The sequence below is a fragment of the Nesoenas mayeri genome (genome assembly GCF_963082525.1).
Source record: "Nesoenas mayeri genome assembly, chromosome: 10".
Classification (NCBI taxonomy): Eukaryota; Metazoa; Chordata; class Aves; order Columbiformes; family Columbidae; genus Nesoenas; species Nesoenas mayeri.
Window position 1 is genome coordinate 9,999,978 of NC_137560.1, and position 20,320 is coordinate 10,020,297.

At 37.1% G+C, this 20,320-nt stretch overlaps 1 protein-coding gene across 1 annotated transcript in view; it reads right to left on the bottom strand.

The window, feature by feature from the left end:
- Nucleotides 1-8,024: 8,024 nt before the first annotated feature.
- DCP1A (decapping mRNA 1A) overlaps nt 8,025-20,320 on the bottom strand; it is a 34,635-nt gene continuing 22,339 nt past the window's right edge. The window contains exons 7-10 of the mRNA XM_080350353.1: nt 16,731-17,495; nt 15,858-15,923; nt 13,606-13,824; nt 8,025-12,071 (exon numbers count right to left, since the gene is read on the bottom strand). Coding sequence (XP_080206479.1) covers nt 11,991-12,071; nt 13,606-13,824; nt 15,858-15,923; nt 16,731-17,495 — 1,131 coding nt within the window. The 3' untranslated portion in view covers nt 8,025-11,990. The remainder of the gene's footprint in view (nt 12,072-13,605; nt 13,825-15,857; nt 15,924-16,730; nt 17,496-20,320) is intronic.

Sequence of the window (20,320 nt, forward strand, 5' to 3'; positions counted from 1 at the left end):
TGTAGGAAATCACAGCAAAGAGATCCTAGCTGAGGAAACAGAAAAAGAACTGCCAGACATGGTGGAGACAATCTACAGCCATCCTTAGTAGCTGTTTCCCCACAATACTCCTGTTGAAATCCACTTTGGTTCAACAATATATGGACTTCTTTTGTTCCCCTGGAGCTACGATGCCCAAAGGAATACATTCAGTAGGGGGACTATGAAAGATCTCAAGAGTTACAAGTAGCATCTACAAGACAGTTACTAGTTTAGGGTTCCTGCTTTTCAGATTTTCAACCAAAACATCTACCTTAACTATTGGAGAAGTAACAGTAAATTCAAACTTTAAGTTCCCCATAAAAGATCCTTAACTGAACCTTATATATGCTATACATTCCAGCAAGTACCTTGCTAGGGATCTGGTTGTGCCATAGCCTCAAATAGGCCTAAAACCAGTCTGATTTTGTAGAGTGAGGGTTACCAACCTCTCTGAACAAGTGACATACATTTTCCTCTTCTCCTTTGTCCTTCCTTGCATCCTTTCCACTACCTCTTGGCCTTTTTCAAGGCAACACCACATTTGATTCTGTCTGTAGCCATGTGCTCAGAAGGTAAGTCTGAAGTAGCTTGAGCCAGAAGTACCATCTTGGATCAAATCTCTTAATCATCCCTGCTTACTGTGCTTTGCCTTGCACTGCAGAGCAGTCTCAGAGCTCATGAACTGGATTCCTTTCAAATAAAGATGAAACAGACGATTCAGTCTGAGAAAGCAGCTAATATGCCCCAGCCATTAGTGACTATTTAGTCCAACAGGACAGACAAGAGCTAGCAGAATTCAGAAACACATATAGAACAGATGTTGAGTCTTCAGCACTGTGTCGTGTGCTCTATAAACCTGCTATACTGGAATCTCCTACCTACTAATGTAGACAAAGCCACAGAACCATGTTACTGGCACAGTGGCATATATTAGCTTGAGCTCTGCTCTGCGCTTACTGAGCAGTTGTTAAAATACTGGCTGTGCTAGGGAAGTGAATGGCATTTTTTCTATTACCCCTGCTGTTTTAACAGATGTTGACATCTGGCTCAACCATAATCTGAGTGACATGGATGATTTCATGTCAGTTGAGTGGATGATTTCATGTCAGTTGAGCAAGGTTAGGTGGGATAACTTGGTCTATCCTAATCTGTGGTTTAGAAGAGGTGCATGAAATAAATTCTTCAAATGAGGTCAAGCATAAGTGAAATAATAGCTATGATGCCAAACTGCACAGTAGTTAGCATTGACCGAAGATCCATTAAGAAAACACAGCTGTAAAGCCTTCCAATTTCAGCTGCAGACAATAACTTTCCAAAAACTTCCAAACTACATTTGATTCAGGAAACAAAAATCTTATTTTAGAGATATGGGTACTTCATCTTTCTGGACGGCTAGTAGTATCTATAAACACAGTAGAATAATATCATAATGGAAACAGGTATCATGAGAACAGTCAAGTAATTTCTACACTATATTTTCCCTCCAAATATATTAATTTAATCCATGTTTTATGTACATACAGTGTGATTAAGATGTAAGCATTGCCAGGCTGTTACTGTTTCTCTCTGCATACATCATTGCTAGTGGCAAAGTGGGATAACAGTCAACTAGAAGAGAGTTCAGTCACTCCCTACTCCTTACTCAATGTCATTTGTTTTCCCCCATAATTCTTTTAAAGGTACAGTGACTAGATTGTAGCCTCAATTTTGGCTTTATTGGTCCAGGCTGATTTCATTTTTTGGCTGAAGAGTAAAGCCTGTGATCAAGTCCCTGTGATTACAGTGAAGATGTGCTCTTGAATCTTCATTGTAAGGATGGCTCCCTAACAAACTGTCTCCCAAGTATACTGTAGCAGTAGGAATCTAATCAACTGCCTCTCAGGCTGGACATATGGTGCTTTCTTTTTTCCCCTCCTGTAAGAAAATAAGGGGGATGATCTGGATAAGACCAGTATTACTATGGCTCACAACTTACTCTGTTTCCTCCATTGTTATCTGGTTGGTAGAAAGACTTTAAGATAGACTTAGCTTAGGTAATGTCATCGTGAGATTACTGCCCGCAACTCACCCTCCTTTCCCTGAATCCTCATGCTGCATCACTGAGTCCTTACTTACAGTATTGTGTTGTTAAACAGCAGCTCAAGCGTACAAAGGATGAAATTCCACCTTGTGTGACACTTCGATCTACTAAAGGGGCATGTTATTTCTGCAACTTTGACAAAGTGTGATGGACTGTAAAGCAATAGCTAAAGTCATGGTATACATTTTGTACAACAGTCAACATTTCTTCCACATTCATGGCATTCTCCTCTGAAACCATGTACAACATGATTAAAACAAGGATGCAAATGTATGGACAAAGAGCCTTGCTTCAGTATATATAATCACATCTTGTTAGCTTCAGTATTAACTACTAGACTAGACAGCTTCTTGAATACAGGACAATTGGATTTTTCCATCCCCTTCTCCACGTATTTCAGAGACAGGGCATTATGTGCAGCAGAAGCATGGAGGCTGAGCTGTGTCTGTCATGTGCTGAGATCTTGCCAAAATGCATTGCTGACATAAGTATTAATAGATGCAATCCTGTTTACCAGAGCAGGAGCTGCAGGCACTCAGCACTGCTGAATTTCAGGCCATTTACCTACCATGGGGCTGCATGCCCAATTTTGCCTTAAACACTGTTCTCAAAAGAAATTCCAAACCAAAAGTCTAGCAAGAACACCGAGTGTTTAGGTAGCTCATCACCTACAAAATCCAAACAACAGTGAGTAAAGAAAATGAGTGGAGGCATGGGAGGAGACCAGGGTTTCATTTCCTTTGCAAGATACCTTAAGACAGACAACTTATGCTGTGGAATTCCAATCATTGTAGCCTAGTTTATAGGAACACAGTATATTCTCAGAACAATTCTGGTGCTGCAACTTTTCCAGAGATTCAGTCCATAGTGTCACATCTTACTCAAAATAAATTCAGTTCTTTTGTCAGCAATAGCAAGTGGTTTTAGTTAAGCGCAAGTGTACACTCAAGTAAACACCCTGTGAAAAGAATATTCAGCAGGCTGTGAAATAATGATCAGCTCTGCAGTTCCCACTGGAGCATGAAAGACACTATAAACATCCTTTAGTTTCCATAGAACAGCAGTTGTCTCTGCTACGCAGGCTACAAACAACTATAACCAGCAACCTGGAAAATGCAAGGTTCTCATGCAGCACCTGATCCAGAAATGTCCAGACAGGGAAATGAATCCATCTTTGAAGTCCACAAGAGCAAGATACAAGAAAAAGATCTATGCAGAATATATTCATAGTTCAACTCAGCTGTAATCTTCCCCTCAGATACAGCTGACAAAGTAATCTGCAAAAGGAAAAATGTTTATGGAAAGCTTTGTAAGAGAACAGACCATCTTTGATCTCCAGGTAGTCAAATGTTGGATAATTTAAAAATCATAGTAATTTTATATAACCTCTAAATAAAATGTTGTTTAGTAAAAAAGACTAGAAAACAAATCAAAATTTGTAAAGTTCCCAAAATATTATGGCAACTTTATGATACATGAAAAATGTTCAGAGTTAACCAAATAGGCCAAATAATTTGAGACAAGTTTTATACAAAGAGATTCTTAAATCTCTGACACGTAGCCTATTAGAGAAAAAACAAATCATTGCATGTCTTACACAATTAAGATGAATTCACCATGACTGATTCTGGTAATTGCTCTGCTGTTTGGTGATTTTTAGGGAAGTATTTCTGCTAGCAGTACAACAAAATTACAATATTTAAATTGAAGTTTGTAACACTAATAAAACAATATTTGTGGGTATTCAGATTAGTTTAATTTAGCCAATTGCTAGTATTAATATTATTTACAACATTTTTGTAAATTTACAACCTGAATTTTCACTTGTTGATGTTTCTTCTATTATCTATTAACATAAATACTAAATACGTAGTAAGAGCTTGAAGCATTTGCCTGCACCTATGTTTGAAAGACCTACTGAATACATAAATGTTCCACAGTCATTGCATCACATTTACTTTATCTATTTGATTCTTAATAATCCATCTTCCATAACCCTCTTCAAACAAGCTGGGAAGTTATTAGTTGCTTGAAAATCTGTGTAAATGAATATTCAAATAACTGAATTTGTTAAAATTAAAAGAATAAAGTTATCATTAACTTATGCTAATAGAAATCTCTGAAACAGCATTGCTTTCATAGGTTATATAAATTTAGAAGGAAGGTAGGAGGGCCACCTATAATGACCAAATAAAGCAGGATTTATTTGTGCTGTAATCCATACAGAAAGAAAGAAACAAAAAGAAATTTTCTTCAGCTTGTTCCCTGCAACATGACAGGGACAGGCTTTGACTGTTCTTGCTCTTTGAAATAACAGCTGCATTAGAGGCCCTTAAAGAAGGGAACTGTTCAAGAATGGATGAGCTGGAGTTATGCCAAAGCATTATCTAATTATGCAGACCATTATGCATCACCAGCACATCCTTCCACATGTGCAAAAATACAGGGACTTCTGTTATACATGAAACAGATTGTTCAGCTAGTCTTCAGTAATAACATTATTTAGCTGCTAACAAATTTAAAGTAAAAAAAACCAAAACAAACCAAACCAAAAACAAGCAAACAAAAGAATAAAAAAATTCTGCATTTCCTGTGCAACATAACATCAAGAATTGCAAGAAATAATGATAAGTGCTGCATGGGAACAGGCACAGTAGTGAGATCAGGCTCTTTTTAATCTCAAATTAAGCTACAGATAGAGCTACATCATGGGCCCAGGCTCAGTCACGATGTAGTATGCTATTGACATTACCTTCACATCTTTTATCTTAGCAGTTTCCTTCAAACAGCTATCCTTTTGTCTGCAGAATATTGATTTATGTTTATTTTAAAGCCCTTATTAGAATTATTGCACATGTTTCTCATCAAGCCTTTGTGTTTTCTGTAAGGGCTTCTGTTGTGGCAGGATTTTCTTATTCACTCACTGGAAAGCAGAGTTTTCTCCTTATAATGGGTGCCCTGTCTTCCATCTTGAAGACTACACCAGGAGCAGCGCTTGCTGTAAACCACAACAGATTCTGTCCACATCCAAATCCTGTAGGCTTTGATTTCATGGTTGTATCTCAATTCTTGTGGTTAGTTAAGATAGCAGAAGCTTCCTTTACAGCAATTCTGTTACATGGGAGAACTGTCCCCAGAGAACAAAAGCTAATTTATTTGATGCTTTAAAAGTCAACTAGAGAAGGCACTTAGCATTATCCATAAACCTCAAGTCTATGTGAGAAAGTCGGATAACCTGCTAAGCCTTTCCCATCCCTCTTATGAACCACAAGAACTTAAAGCCATATGCTCTAAATTAAGACCACGTAGAGTTTGCCTACATGAGACAGGCTGGAATATCTTTGCTCTGTAGGTACTCTGAAAGCTTCTTGAATTATTTACGAGGAGAAAAGAAACACAACTTGTGCATTTACATCACATACCTGCATATTTTCAAGTAAGGCCTAAGGGCAAGTGCTTTCATTTCAGCCAGCATATAAAGCAAGCTTATTCTTTTGTGGTTTTATTTCCCAAGGTTGATTTTGTAAAACAGAGCTTCTTGAATTTTAAAGAATGGATTATGGTAGAAATACTTTTAAAGGTCTACTTAAAATGAAAGGTAAAGGCCAATTAGCTATGAGCAGCCTTGTTCTGTGCAAGAGATTTTAAGCTGTAATGTGAGACCATCAAGCAAAGATTAAAAAATAGCTACTGCTATGAATCGGTCAACTCCATTATGCTGCTTCATACCTGGATGTTAAAAAAATGCATAGCAGACCTGGCAAAAGATGTATTGCTACCTCAAGAATTAAAGCAGAGAAGTTACGCCTAACCAGTCTGGTTTTGAACACACCCTGAGATAATTTGTGTTCTTACAGGCAGACCACATTTGAGCTTTGGGAGGACCTGAAGATGACATACAGCAATAGAGAACCCAAACTGACTTAAATTCTTCTGTGCTTCAAGAAATAGCTTCAGGCCACACTTGTCTCTCTACAATATTCCCTTCCCTTGTTCATATCTCAGGAATCCTCTATTCATTGGTCTTTTCCCTTCCATTTTATTGCAAGTGCTCTTTCAAAAATACAGAAACTGATAATATTTATTCGCTGCCCTCTTTCCCCGATGCTTTTTACCCTTATTAGGAGTCTCATATGAAGAAGGATTCTAAAAGGGAGTGAAAAATTGTTGCATAACTGACAAGGATGAACTTTACATTTAATGGCCATATTTCAGTTACAAGTCTATCACTGAAGTTTAATTCTCATAAATTAGTAGGTCAGTTCAAAAGTAAATCCCTCAATCATAAAATCTGGAAGACAGAAAAAAGCTGATTCACATTTGAAGCTGTATAAAAATGTTCCACTGAAAATAACGTCTGAAATTGTTTAACATGTTATAATTTCTTATCTTTTGAATTTCAGATTAGGTCACCAAGAAAAATTTAGCTATACTAAAGACAGTGTTTAGTGATTTGACTGCATCCTGTTCATAAATGGAGTTGTTTTCATTGTTTTAATTAATAAATTACAGGTTTCTTATTCTCTATGCTAATGTTACCTCCCCAGTATGTTGTATATCAAGAACAAAGTTTAGTTGAAACCTTACCAAATACATGAGTCCACTGAGTTCAATTAATTTGGCCCATGAACACAAGCTACAACTTTGTTTAAAAAGCCAGTTGTTATTTTATTCTGCAAGCCTGCAAAGGAAATTTGAATTTGAGTGGCTGAGTTTAAGAAAGCCTAAATTCTACCTAGTGCTCCATCACCATCGCAGTAGGGATTGACTTTATACTCTCATGCACCCTCAGAAAACATGACTGTAGAGCACATACTAGCAAGAGAGAAAATGCCAAGATTTTGGTCCGCGTACATTTTTTGTACAGTGCCTGGTTTAGCTGCTGCTACATGCAGTCATTCAGAAGTATTATTTCCAAACTGAAGGGGAGAACTTCATAGGAATAACAGTAACCACGAATACCTGGATCCACAGAAGACAAAGAGGTTAACAGCATCAACAATGAAAGAAATAACTTCCTCAATATTGACCAAATAGGCTAACACATCTAACATAGAATTTAAATTCTAGGCCTTACCCGTCTTCACTTTTTCTCAATTATCTTACAGTAAATCCATGACTTCTATATCTGTTTTGTATGGTGGTCTTCCAGAAGAACTTGCTTTTGTATATAGACCAGGAGCCAGTTCAACATTAATTACTAGAGCAACCAACACCATTCTCCAGTAGCCTCTCCTTGCCATTTGGTATCCTCACAATCTCCAACTCATGCATAGTTAGAATGGGAATAAGCATCTAGCTAAGATTACAGGACTTTGGTATAAGGTTTTGTTTAATTTCAAGACCTATTCCAACAGAACTTCTGCTACTGTTTTCCTCCTCATCAGCCTCCCTATTTTACTTTGTGAAATCTGGATCACGAAGTTGCAGGATACCAATCAGATATGGTAAGAGGACAACTGCGATTTCCAGCATCTATGATCAAAGACCAACACTGGATTGAGTATCATATGCCATGTCTAGATGTATGAGAGGGGACACCATTAAAAAAAAAAAAGTGATTAGGCGCTAAAACTAGTTACAGTTGTACTTACAAGACAGTCAACTTGCAGCTGCATTTCTTCATGTGAAAGGAAATTGGTCTGTTTATCAAATTCAAAATGCAAGCTTGCTTACAGCCATACAGAGGATAGCCAGAAGCTGTTACAAGTGACAGATGACATTCTCAACTGTCTGTCAAGCATGCATGCTGCATTTTCTTTAGTGAACAAATGTAATTTGCTTTTGTCCCCAGTATGAAGTAAGGAGTTTGAGTTTCTTCTCTGGAAAATATTAACCCTAAATAAAGTTTGAACTTACCCTTCTAGTAGGCCACTAGAGCTCCAGAAATAAAAGGAAACATCAGAAGATTTTAGGAGGTGCTGAAACATTTGTTTTGAAGTTTTATTACAAAAATATATTTGCAAACATACAAAATTTTGGATGAGAAAATGCTCATTCTTAAACATTTATGCAATAACTTAATAATTGCAAACATACACAGGTGCTATAAAATCCATACCATACCAAAAACGTTAATGATGCAGTATCTACATTTATTTACTTACAATTACTGTCATTCCGGTTTCCAGAAATCTTTCCTGAAGCTCCCTCCTTTCCCATGGTCTTTGTAATGAAAGAACATGCAAATGGATACAACTGGTGCATCCACAAAAGTGATAAAACTCAGAAATTACCAAAAGCACATAATGTACATAAAAACCTAACTAGCCATATGCCTATACATTGAATAGATAAAAATAAATACACCACCAAATTAGAGATACTGCACTTTTTTCTGACTTGAAGTGAAAGGAAGATATTGCATCTTAACATTTTTGTAACATTGCCAGACAAAACTGAGGTGATACATATTGCACGTATTCTTTCTGTTCAGATATGCTGTACAAAGCAACCCAAATACCTGGCAAAAAGGTGGCTGATTTGTTTAGAATACTTTTAAAAACAAGAAGTCCCAAATGAAAGTTTGTTTTCAAACATAATTTCAGAAATTATGTCGGTGACTACACATGGCATAATGGATTTCAAAAATATAGCAAAATGAAGCAATTAGAAATGCAAGCAAAACTGAGATACATCCAGCAGCGAGTGTTTAAATATTATATTGAGTATTTGTACACAGAATTAAACATTTAATATGAAATCAAGATGAATCACTTTAATTTTTTTAAACTTTATTCAATCATTCTGCAATCACCTTCTTTAATTTGGAGAGATCTACTGTTTCTAAGTTAATAGCTGTTAGGCACCTTTCATATAAACTTCTCATCATTAAATAACAGCAGATAAAATCTAACTATGTAACTGTGAATTTTGATTTTCCTAAACAATTCAGCAGCTGTAGCTTTTAAAACTGTTTTTGATTAGGTCTGAGTTTGGTTGGTTTGTTTTGTGTGTGGTTGTTTTATTTAAACAATTTTACGCTAGCCACAAAACACATGCTTAATAATGCAATTAATTTGGGGAGTATAGTCTAAACTAGTAATCTTTTAATTCTCAGAACTAATAGGTAAAATACCATTAAACCTGTAGTTTTAGAAAAACAAACAAACAAACCACAAAACCAAACCCAAACCAAAACCAACTTGAAAATGGTCACAATCATTTCCTGTGATGAGCCGTGGTAACTTTCCACACACTAGTTATCTCTACATGCGGATAACACAAATTGAGCACTTCAACAGGCTGGTAATTTTAGATTTATACAAAAAGCTAAAATAATCAGGAAAAAACCCCAAACTTGTTAGATAACACAGTCCATATTAAAAAAATTCAAATCTTACACTGTAGTTAAGCTTGAGTTTTATAATGCAACTTTTCATTAAAGAGATTTGTCTGTTAAACCCACTGCCCTGGCACTTGTAATACATCCCTACAGTGTGTTGGCTGGTTCCAGTGTCTGGTGGCTACATGTAGTGAGGTTGGAGCAAACATGCAGGTGTTCCAGATGAACAGGTTTGCTTGTTGTAAAAATGCCTGCCTAGTAATTAAGATTTCAACTTATGTTTCTCTTCCAATTCGTTTTGAAAGCTGGGGAGGAAGAAATAAACCAATAATGTATTGCTACTAGTACATTACAAAAAGTAAAACAAGGATCTGCCAACTGCTTGTGGGGGTTCCTGGAGAGCTGGAAACAAGTGAAGGGCAATTCAACATAGAGTCAAACTCTTGCAACAGCATTGCTGCTCTAAACAGAATTACTTTTGTCAACTGTGTATGATTGAAGAACTCAAAATACAACTCTTCCCTATCGTTTCTATAGATCTTTGGATATGTCTGTATTTGGCAAAAGTACAAATACACACTGTCAGCTTCAGATATTTCTGTTCTTAGCAACTTCAATCAAATCTTCCTTTGAAGAATCTGAAGCTGTCCATAAGAAGTGAGAAGTTATGGACTTCATCTTTGCTAAATCCAGATAAAAAGCAACTCTTTATTTGGTTTAGGCTGCCCATTTTTGTTCAGAGGAACTCCTCATTGGTTTGTCCCATTTAGTGAAACTACTTCTAAAAACCCCAACAAATTCGTTTAGAACTTAGATCTAATTTGAGTCTCATTGTTTATGTGCACACACAGTATTACAACTCTACAATTTCTGTAGGAAGTTCCTATCTTCCCTAACAAGGCTGAGTTTATATTGCTGCATTCAGATGCTACCATTAAAGCCAATATATTTCTTGATGAATGTGCATGACATTAGCATCTTTCCCTGAATCTTGCACATTTTTCTAACAAAACAATATATATTTTAACTGGAAACACTGAACTCAAATGCTAAGAAGAGCTTTTCAGAAGGCAGGTAGTGCTAAACAAAATACATTTTCCACTAAAAAGCTATGAAAAAACCTAAAACAGATCAAATGCATAAAAATGTAAATATTTGTTGTATCTAAAACATACTGATTTGTGAACAAGTCACAATTAAAGCTCAATTACTAGTTTCCAATGAAGTGACCATGCACCTTGACTACCTCATCATTAACTAATCCTTAGGATATATATACATACATATATGTTGTAAGGAGCCAAACAATTTTTTTTCTTCATGTTTCAATAGTGCTTGATGGAAAAGAAAGCAGCAGTGCATCATAACTCACTACAGGTTATCTTCTTACCCAATAAACCAAAACTTTTCTACTGGAAAAGATCCTTTAAAACTACTATTGCTGGAGAAAGTTGGAACCTGAAGTCTTATTAATTACCTTTGCATGCCCTTAAGAAATAAACACAAACCATGGGTAAACCAACACAGCAGCATAAGAAACTAATTTTCTGATTTCAAATGAGAAAGTATCCAGTTAAATTCTTACACTAGTGAATAGTGGATTACTAAATCACATACAAGAAGTGATAACATTTTAATTAGATAAACTTCAGACTATGAAATGCGCACTATCAATGTGGGGAGAGGGCAACAGAAGCAAAGTGTTTGTTCCCCATCTGCATAGTTTTCAACACTGCAGTTCCAACACAACTGAGGAATGAAAGCCAACTATGACATGGTCCATCCTTAAGCTAAAAGGGAGACAAAGTATTTAAATCATAGCAAACCCTGCTGAACAGCAAGAGGTCTTCCAGTGGTGGTCTCCTAACTATAAATTTAAAACAAGAGAACTTAAACATGCAACAGAACTACTCTGTTGCTTAAAAGAGCAACAATACAACCACTGAGGATTTTGCATATTTCAAATTTCGCCTTTTTAGAGAAAATGGTCTTACTCACTTGGATACCTGTTTAATGTCAGCGACACAGAAGTAAATAAGATTAATAGAATTATTTAAAAGATGAATTTATGTGCATTAGCTAGAGACTGTAAATGTATTGAGAAAATCACATTTTTACAAGGCCTGGCTTCCAGTCTATTCCTTCTCCACACCTGCCAACTTAATCACAAGGCATTTTGCTCTCCTTTTCTGAGTCCTCCCAACTGGAAGTAGGTTCCCACAACTGAATTTTGTTCTGGTGTGGTGTAGTGTACTATGTATTTGCTGGTTTAAATAGTATTGAGTCTGTAATCCTTCAACAGTGAACACATCTAGAAATGAAAGCCAGAGCAAACATTTGCACATTTACTTAATGCTAATGAGAGTTCAAATGCAAATTAAGTCCCCTCCCCAATAAAAACAAAGGTTTGCTGGTGATGATCACAGTGAAAACCTAGATCACTTCTGAGAACATTACTTTCTTAAGTATTTAAGGAATAGTCTTTCCTAACAGGTTCAAATTCAAGACGTTGAAAACTAAATATTCTTTTACAAAAATATTAGTTTTATAGACGAGGCATAATTGTTTTTAAAATGGATATATTTTAAGTAGGTTTAGCTTCAATTATAGCTTAATGTTGTCTGTATTCTTGGTTAGGACTTGCAAGTAGACTTCATGAATAGTGCTGAGGAAACGGGAATCATTCTGCAGAAAACAAAACAAAACAAAAACACACATTAGAAACATTAGTAAAAGTATGCAAAAAAATTCAAATCTAATGCCATTTAAGTTGTGCATAAGGATTCCTTATAGTGCTAGCTAGCCGAGAGTTCAGAGCAGCAAATGTGAACTAGCTGTGTACTTGTACAAAAGGCAACACTTTTTGGACAACATACAGACTTTGAACCACAGAGCTGGTAAGACTGCTGAAGAGATCACTAAGCAGACTGGATGCTCAAACAAAACAGCGGTCAATTGGTCAGCCTTGGCCACATAATTTCACTTCCCTCCAGATTCCAAACCTTAGTCTTAGACACAGAGTTACATGCTGTGTACAGGCTCCCAAATCAAGTCTGCATTAGTGTCAGAAGTAATGTTACTTCTGTCTGTCAGACCAGCCTGAAAGGTATTGCAGTGTGTTGTACAATGGTTCTCATGTCAAAGCTTGACTGAGAAGTGAATTAGTTTAATCCGTAGACAATATTCAGAGATTACAAGACCTGTGCGGCACATTTGGTATCCTGCTTGGAGTGCTGTGCAAGTACTGCCATGCTGAAGGGTGTGCCTGTTTTGGTCTTCATTCAGCTATCTCTCTATACAAACTGGAGACAAGTATCAGCTCTCTAAAGTCACCACATTGGTGTTTGTCACACTACTGTGTGAGCAGCAGTGTGCTATGTCTTTAATAAGACTTGTGGCAGTTAAGCTCAGTTTCGAGACTTACAAGTAAGCCAGTTGAAGTCTTTAAAGAGGAAAAACCCATACACACCAAGACACAAAAAGGTTATGCAAAGAGGAACATATTAAAATTGGGCAACCCAGCTAATGATGGGGCCCTGTAGTGGCCCTTTTTGGTCCTAACAAATTTATTGCTGGGAAGATATTGTTACTTTTAGAGTCGCATTTTGGGTGTAAACTGTACTAACAGCAGCATGGAGGGGGCAAGAGAATCCTGAGTTAACAAAGAACAGTTTGCCACTCATGGCAACCTCACCATGACATCAGATGTCAAAACGATCTCAAAGCATGGCTACTCCCCACATCAGAGATTTAATTCAACTGAACTTTTTAGTCCCTAGAAATAGCAGAGCAAGACCCTTGCAATTTCCATTTCAAAGACACACACTTCAGTGAAAGATCAGGAACAGTTCTAGGGAACTGAAACAGGAAAGCTTTCTTTGGGAAAGCAGGGATAATTAAAAAGACAAAGCCAACCCTCCCATCCCCATACTAGCGCTTCTACTAGTGCAACTTTTTCCTCATTTGTTCACAAATTCATATGGATGTGAAAAGACACAGCCAATGTACAGCTCTGTCCTTCTAAGTCTTCCATCTCACAACCAAAACGGGCCAGCTGCATCATACTGTGAGTGTGGAGTAATCTACTCCTTCCAACAGAAAGGAACAACTGTTGTAATGTTTCATGGCAAAAGGAGTTATAGGGGTACAGAATTTCTCAGTACTGGCTAATGTCCTTGGAACCCCATCCCTCAGGAACTGAGCTCTGTAAAGACAAGACCTTTATTAGATGTATCAGTGCTTCCTGAAGCTGAGACCTGCTGAGAACAGTAGGAGGTATAGTCTGAATTTCTGATGTTCCAAGTGTTAAAGGCGAAGAAGAATTGGCTTTATTCTCCACTTCAGTAGCTTTTGTAGCTGATTGCTGAAAAACACTAGGAGACAAGAGGACCGAAGGTGTTACTGTAGTTGTGGCTGTAACAAACTGTGGAGGTGCAACCTGTAAAAGAACAGAAAAATAATAAGCACCATGTCCTTTAAGAATGACTGCTGTTACAGAAGCTGGAGAGATGAGTATAAAAAAATAAATGAACTGTAATAATTATTATTTGGTCAGATATTACAGAACAGCTGCTCTTAATGAAGAAATATCTACCTATGAAGATTAATATAAATATTAATTCTCTTCTTAAAAACTGAAGAAGGTACCAGTCTTCAATATTCTTGTATGCAGATTCCTTCCTCCTCATGTCGTTGCTACCTTTCAGAATTTTTGAAACATAACATAGAGAATAAAAGATGAGCTTTTCATGTAGGTAATCAAGGAGACAGTGGTTGATTTGCAAATTATTCTTTTCCTTAGGAGTTTATAGAAAGGCTAGTCCTGCTTTCCACACTTTTGCTTCTATGGTCTCCAATAAATACACTTATAATTTGAAGTAAAGTATCTCAAAGATATTTAAAATGACTGATGAAGTATAATTAAAGCATTGGAACACAGTGAAATATTCTCATTCTAAGTACATTTTCTTATCCGAGAAGAGGGGACAGGAATATTTTGAGGGCCATATTCCCATCTCATTCTTCTACAGATCTGTGTCCATTTCATTACAGAAACCCACATATTGGTTTTACCACTTTTAAACATAAATTGGAAATGTAAAGGAACATTACATATGCATAACGTGAATAAACATCAGCTTTGAGCAACTCTGGTATCTCCTGATAACTGCAATTATTAGTCAGAATAATAATCTACATCTTACTCAGGCTTCCAGAATGACCAACGTGATGAAAAAAATACAACCAAAAAAACCAATCTCACTCAAAAGAAAGCAAGACTAAATGTGCTATGTAAAGATGTTCGATATGTCAGCAGAAAGAGTTCCTCTTGGATAATCAAAAATGTTCAGGAGAAAAAGAACTGCAAAGCCATCTACAGTTAATGCCTATAAAACAACAACAACGGAACTAGCAAACTGATTTTGTTATAGTCAAAACTGTGAAGACTTACAGTGTGGTATTTCAGCTGAAGACAACGTGTTTAAACCAACAAGTGCAGTTTACCATACAACACACACACATTTCTTCAAATCCCCAAATCCATGTAAAATGCATTTATTTAGATAGTTATTTACTAACTATGCCATGAACAGACGGTACAGCATATCTTATAGCAGGCCAGTAGCTAAAAGAGCATTTTACTTCAAGCAGGACCATTTTTATTGCCTTCACAATCAGATCTGGGTATGCTACTGAAACTGCAAGTCGGACAAGAATGATGCAATTTAACAGATTTGAAAGAGGAGGGGGTGGGTAAAGTGGAATTAAATTACAGATGGTATCCTGAAAAGAATACATAACAAAAAAGCCATTAAAAACAATAATTGAAGACTTGACTATTACCAGTTATTTAACTGCAACCTGAAATTTTATATTGTCATTATTTTGAACAGTTATTCAAAGGCAGTGCCAATAAAGTTAAATCTGCATTTAGATCACTAAAACTTGCTATTAGGAAGTTCTGCAGTGACAAATGCTTGTTACACTTTTCTTCTTCTATCTTCCACTTTTTTTTTTTCCGCTTGGTATCTTTTTCCTTTTTTTCAGGAAAACTGAGAGAGACACTAAGGTAAGGGCTGTGTTTTATGCCTCTGGGGTGCTTAAGGCAGGGCTAAGGCTAATAAACCCTACTGCAATACTTTAGCATTGGTACTGCTGGCTTACAAGACAAAAACAACAGCTGAAATGGTGCAAACTCAATGCAAGACCGCAGATCCAAAAATGTGCACTCATTTCTGCATTAGCAGCAACAATATGAGGCACCGTACAACAAAAAGTGTATTCATTGATGACAGCCTACAGAAACTCCTTCTTGCTGCAATACAGCTTGTTTCTGCTTCATAACAGTGCTTTAAATATGCGTGGTGGGCAATGACTATTTGAGATACCAACTGCTTACCACAGTTGTATTTCTTAAAAAAAGGGGAAGAGTTTACAACAAACAATTAGCAGAAGTAGTTATTCACTTACTTGACTTGCTTTGGACAAAGTCTTCGGCTGTGGAAATACTTCTGATTCCTTGTTTTGTTGTACAGTCTAAGTTAAAAGGAAAGTAGAATTCACAAGTTAGCATTCACAGCTCAATTTCCAGTTGTAGTTTTCTGTTTTTATCAAAGCACAAGAATGCAAATTTCAACAGATTTAAGAGGCAATTTAAACCATTTTGTAAAACTGAGATAATGGCAAGTTGGAAAAAGAGGAAAGATTTGAATTTATGTTTTATGCTTTCAATATTGCAGCAAAACTGTAAAGCCAAAACAAAACATTTCTGAAGAAAGGCTACTACAGTTGCCCACCCCTCCCGAACATTAACAGTGAAACTGGGAACAAAACAAATGCTACAAAGTGAAGAGTTCAGTACCTTGTAGACAATTTGGTAAATTGCCAGGAAAGTTAATTCTGTGTTTCTTTCTAGGAGTTTTACCTCATCACCTCCAGAAAAATTAAATTCTGTTTTCTGCTAGAGTTTCAGAAGTATTTTATACTTTTACAAACAGCATCCAAATACTTATTTGGTCAGATTTCAAGACTATAATATAATAAAATTCAAGTATTATAAAATATTAGAAAACACAATAAAAGCCACGTAGATGAGGTACTTCAGTAAATTCCTGTGGCATTCTTGGAAGGCTTGTTATAGCCATTTGGAAACCTCTTCCTCTACAGACAGGTCTGTCACTGACAGCAGATGCTAATGATATGAAATTAACAGAAATGGATTTCTAAGCAGTTCAATCACACAGTAGAAGTCATTAATTATTTTTAAAAGGCTAATATATAACAGCACATTTTCCAAGGGAAAAATACACATAAGTCTAAAAACAATCTAAAGCTTCAGAATACCTGAAGGGGAGAGATTATCTTGCTGTTCAGGGCTGATGGCTTACTGTGAGATTCTTTGAAGCTTTCTGGTGTTGCAAGCTGGCCAACCGAGGCAGAGATGTTTGGTGTTAAGGAAGCCTTAGTGAGAGGCTGCTGTTGCGTTTGGTCATGCTGTGGGGTCAACCTGAATTTCTGGAGAAGATCAGCACTTGGATGGGATGTATTTGAGACGGTTCCTGTATTTGTTGATGCCAAGGGTGCTATAAGCTGGCTTTGGCCAGCCATTAGATTTTGTGGAGCGTGGTTCACTTCAGATGGCGGCTGATTCAGTGGTGGGGATATGTGCTTGGCAGCTTGCTGCATAACTTGCATTATACTGTTGTTTTGTTTTAGGCCAGGAAGCAACTGAGCAGGGGCAGCTTCCACTGTCGAGGCTGAATTAAGAATAGGGCTTAAACAAACTGAATAGCTTGAAACATTTTTTACATCAGGCTGGGAAACTGAAGCTGGAGGTATTAGCATAGGTGGTAAACATTCCTGCTGATTCAAAGGATTGGCACTGGTTATAACGCTTGGACTTTCTGATTTCCCGAGTGATTTTTTTATTACTATTGACTGGTCAAAGGAAAAAGGCAAGAGTAAACTGTGCTGCTCTCTGGCAGAGGTGCCAGTCTGCAACTTCTCCAGTCTTTCTGCATTGGGATATGGAGCTGTGGGCTGTTCCTTTGGTACAGACGTTCCAAACAGTTCCTCCAAAGTCAGATGCTTCTGCCTTGACTGAAATGTCTAGAAAGAAAGGAAAAGGAAGCTTTCAGTTTAGAAATATACTTACCACTCTGCATTTCACACAATCTATCACAATTTCACTAAAACTATGAAAGACAGCTAGGTCAAAAGTATTTAAAATACAATTTCGATACAAAAGTGTGCCCTATTTACAGGAGTTTTGAAATCAACTTCATTTACAAGGAACATTCCATCTATGAAAAATTTTCTTCACAACCTCCTATGGACAGACTGCGCAAGCAGGAAAGGAGGGGGCAGGCTACGGATTCTGCCATTAAGGTGACAAATGCCATCACCCACCAGCCCTAACTGCACAAGGCACTGCATGGGCGGGGTGGGAAGAACATATATGTTGAACAAAATCCACACACAGTTGGAAATAATTAAATGGCCTAAAAGATGGGAAAGGAACAGAGAAACCTGAAGGTGCAATACATGCCTAGACAGTTCCACTCACTCTTTTCATTAATGATGCAGTACATGTTACAATAGGTAAAAGAATCTGTATAAACCTAAACATAGGTATATATATCTCTTTGAAAAGTGTGCATATATACACACAGAGTTAAAACTACCAGTCCTTTAGTCTCTCCCCAAAATACAAATCTAGCCTACAGCACTGATGTTGTTAGAAAAACCTGATCTTAAGGATACCATCTTCTTAATATTTTGCTAAAAATGTTTAAAAATGTGTTTTACTAAAGGGAAAATAAACATCTATTATCACCCTTAATCTCTTTTTTTTTCCTTTTTTTTTTTTTTAATAGGTTGCACAGGACAAGAAGTTATGTAAAACAGCTGGACTAAAATACAACATTCTGTTCAGAAGACTGAATGGCCTGCAGCACAATTCCTGCGCAGTCTGATGGTATGTCTAAACAAAGATGCTGTTTTACAATGACAACTACTGTACCATGACATTGTTACGCTCGCTCTAATTTTACTAGCACAGATAACAGCAGTGAAGCTGTGTCTGTACAGGTAGCATGCAAGAAGCCTAACAGAAAAACCTTGGGCTTGAAATCATATTGATTTCTGCACAGATTACTAATCTCTACTGCCACTCTTATTATTCATTTTTAGTTAGTTTAAAGTCAGGCACACTTTCATTTTGCAGCCGAGACATTCTATAGTTCATAATTGTTGTTAATTATACTAAGACTTCTTCCTAGAAAGTTGTTCTTACTTTTCACCACTGATCTTACTGTTCTGGAGACCTGTCTTTCAACTGTAAAGATTTTGTTAAGAGAAAAATCCCTATTCTATCTCTTTTCAAACTCAGTTTTTCCCTTCAGTATGATGAATTGACTAGCTTTCCTTTATTAAGTTTATTCAAGTAATAAACAAGAAATCTCTACCATGCTCTGATCCAAGTCAGACTAGTCCCTTACATGGATACAGTCTCAAACATGAAGTTAATTTCCAGCTTGAAGTATAAAACACATCTTTTGCCTGTCCCATTTCTGGCTGAGGTATATTTTGAGCATACCATCAACTCAGTGTGTTATGAAGACCGTTATCAGCAGTGGCTGAAAAAAGGCAACATGACCACTTTACTTCACAGGAAAAGTGCTGCTCAGAGGGTTTCTCCAGAAATCATTTCAGATACATCAAAACATGAATTAACAGTCAGAGCTGGCACTATAAAGTTTAATTTCAGTGTTCTGATTCAGTTTCGCCGATTGCTGGCACAAAAGCATTCCACACTACAACTGATTTTCATTTTGAACTGCCAAGATAAAAAACTTGAACTTCAGAATATCACAGAGAAGACACTTATTTTTATTCCCAAATCTGTGATATCTTCAGCATGAAATGAAGTTAGTCAATCAACATACAAGTGTGACATTTTGGAGGGAGTTTAGGAATCTCACCATGCTTATCATATGTACACTTTTTTAATTTCACAGGTCACCTGTTTCAATTACATGAAAAATGTATTTTTACAGTTCAAATGGAATGTTTGTCCAGTAGTTTTCAAGTTGTTCACACTATTAAAAATGTGATTAAGAACAAACACAGCTGTGATATATTGGAACCAAGTTAATTAGCTTTACAGAATTATCACTTACGTTATCCAGTTAGTTTTTTCCAGTATCTCTGCAGCTATTATTAAAATAGCTCAGAGTTTAAAATATGCCATTTCACCTATTCTATAAATCAACTGTTTCCCTTTTGTTACTTCAGAGCAATTCATTAGAATCTTATCTGTCCAATTTTTCCTTTACTAGTTACTGGATTTCTGTCCAGCAGTTCCATGCACTGTCAGGAGGGCACCTGAGCTGACTGTGCAGTCTACAGGGAGTGACCCAAGAGAAAGCACCTGCTTTTAAAACAAAGCCTGAGGCAACACTTCTGCCTGATCTCCAGAGCAAGCGTGCAGCAGGCAGAGCTGGCTGCCAGGGGTCAGTCTATCACTTATGCTGATCCAAAAGCAGAGGCGCTACCAAGAGGACAGAGTGGGCTGCATGGCAAATCATCCCAGCAAACTCCCCACCCCTCGTTTTAGTGCATTAACTGTTACTACCCCGTCCCCTAAACCAGATCCCTGCCGCCCATACGCTAGTCCTAACCTGTAGTGGAAATTACTTACTGCTACTACCAAGTAAGTAGTTTACAAGTACTAAGTGCAAGGCTGCACACATTTTCTTAGGGCATTTCAGACACAGCGGTTTATTATACCAGAAACACAGCAGTAAGCCACAGCAAGATGGGAAGCACGCCGTGCAGCTCTCCTCCCTGCACTGGGGTGTTTTCTGAGGAGAGTCACTACCAACCTTCCCGTGCCCGCTGGGCAGCACTGTAAGGAGGCCAGAGTTTCTCAG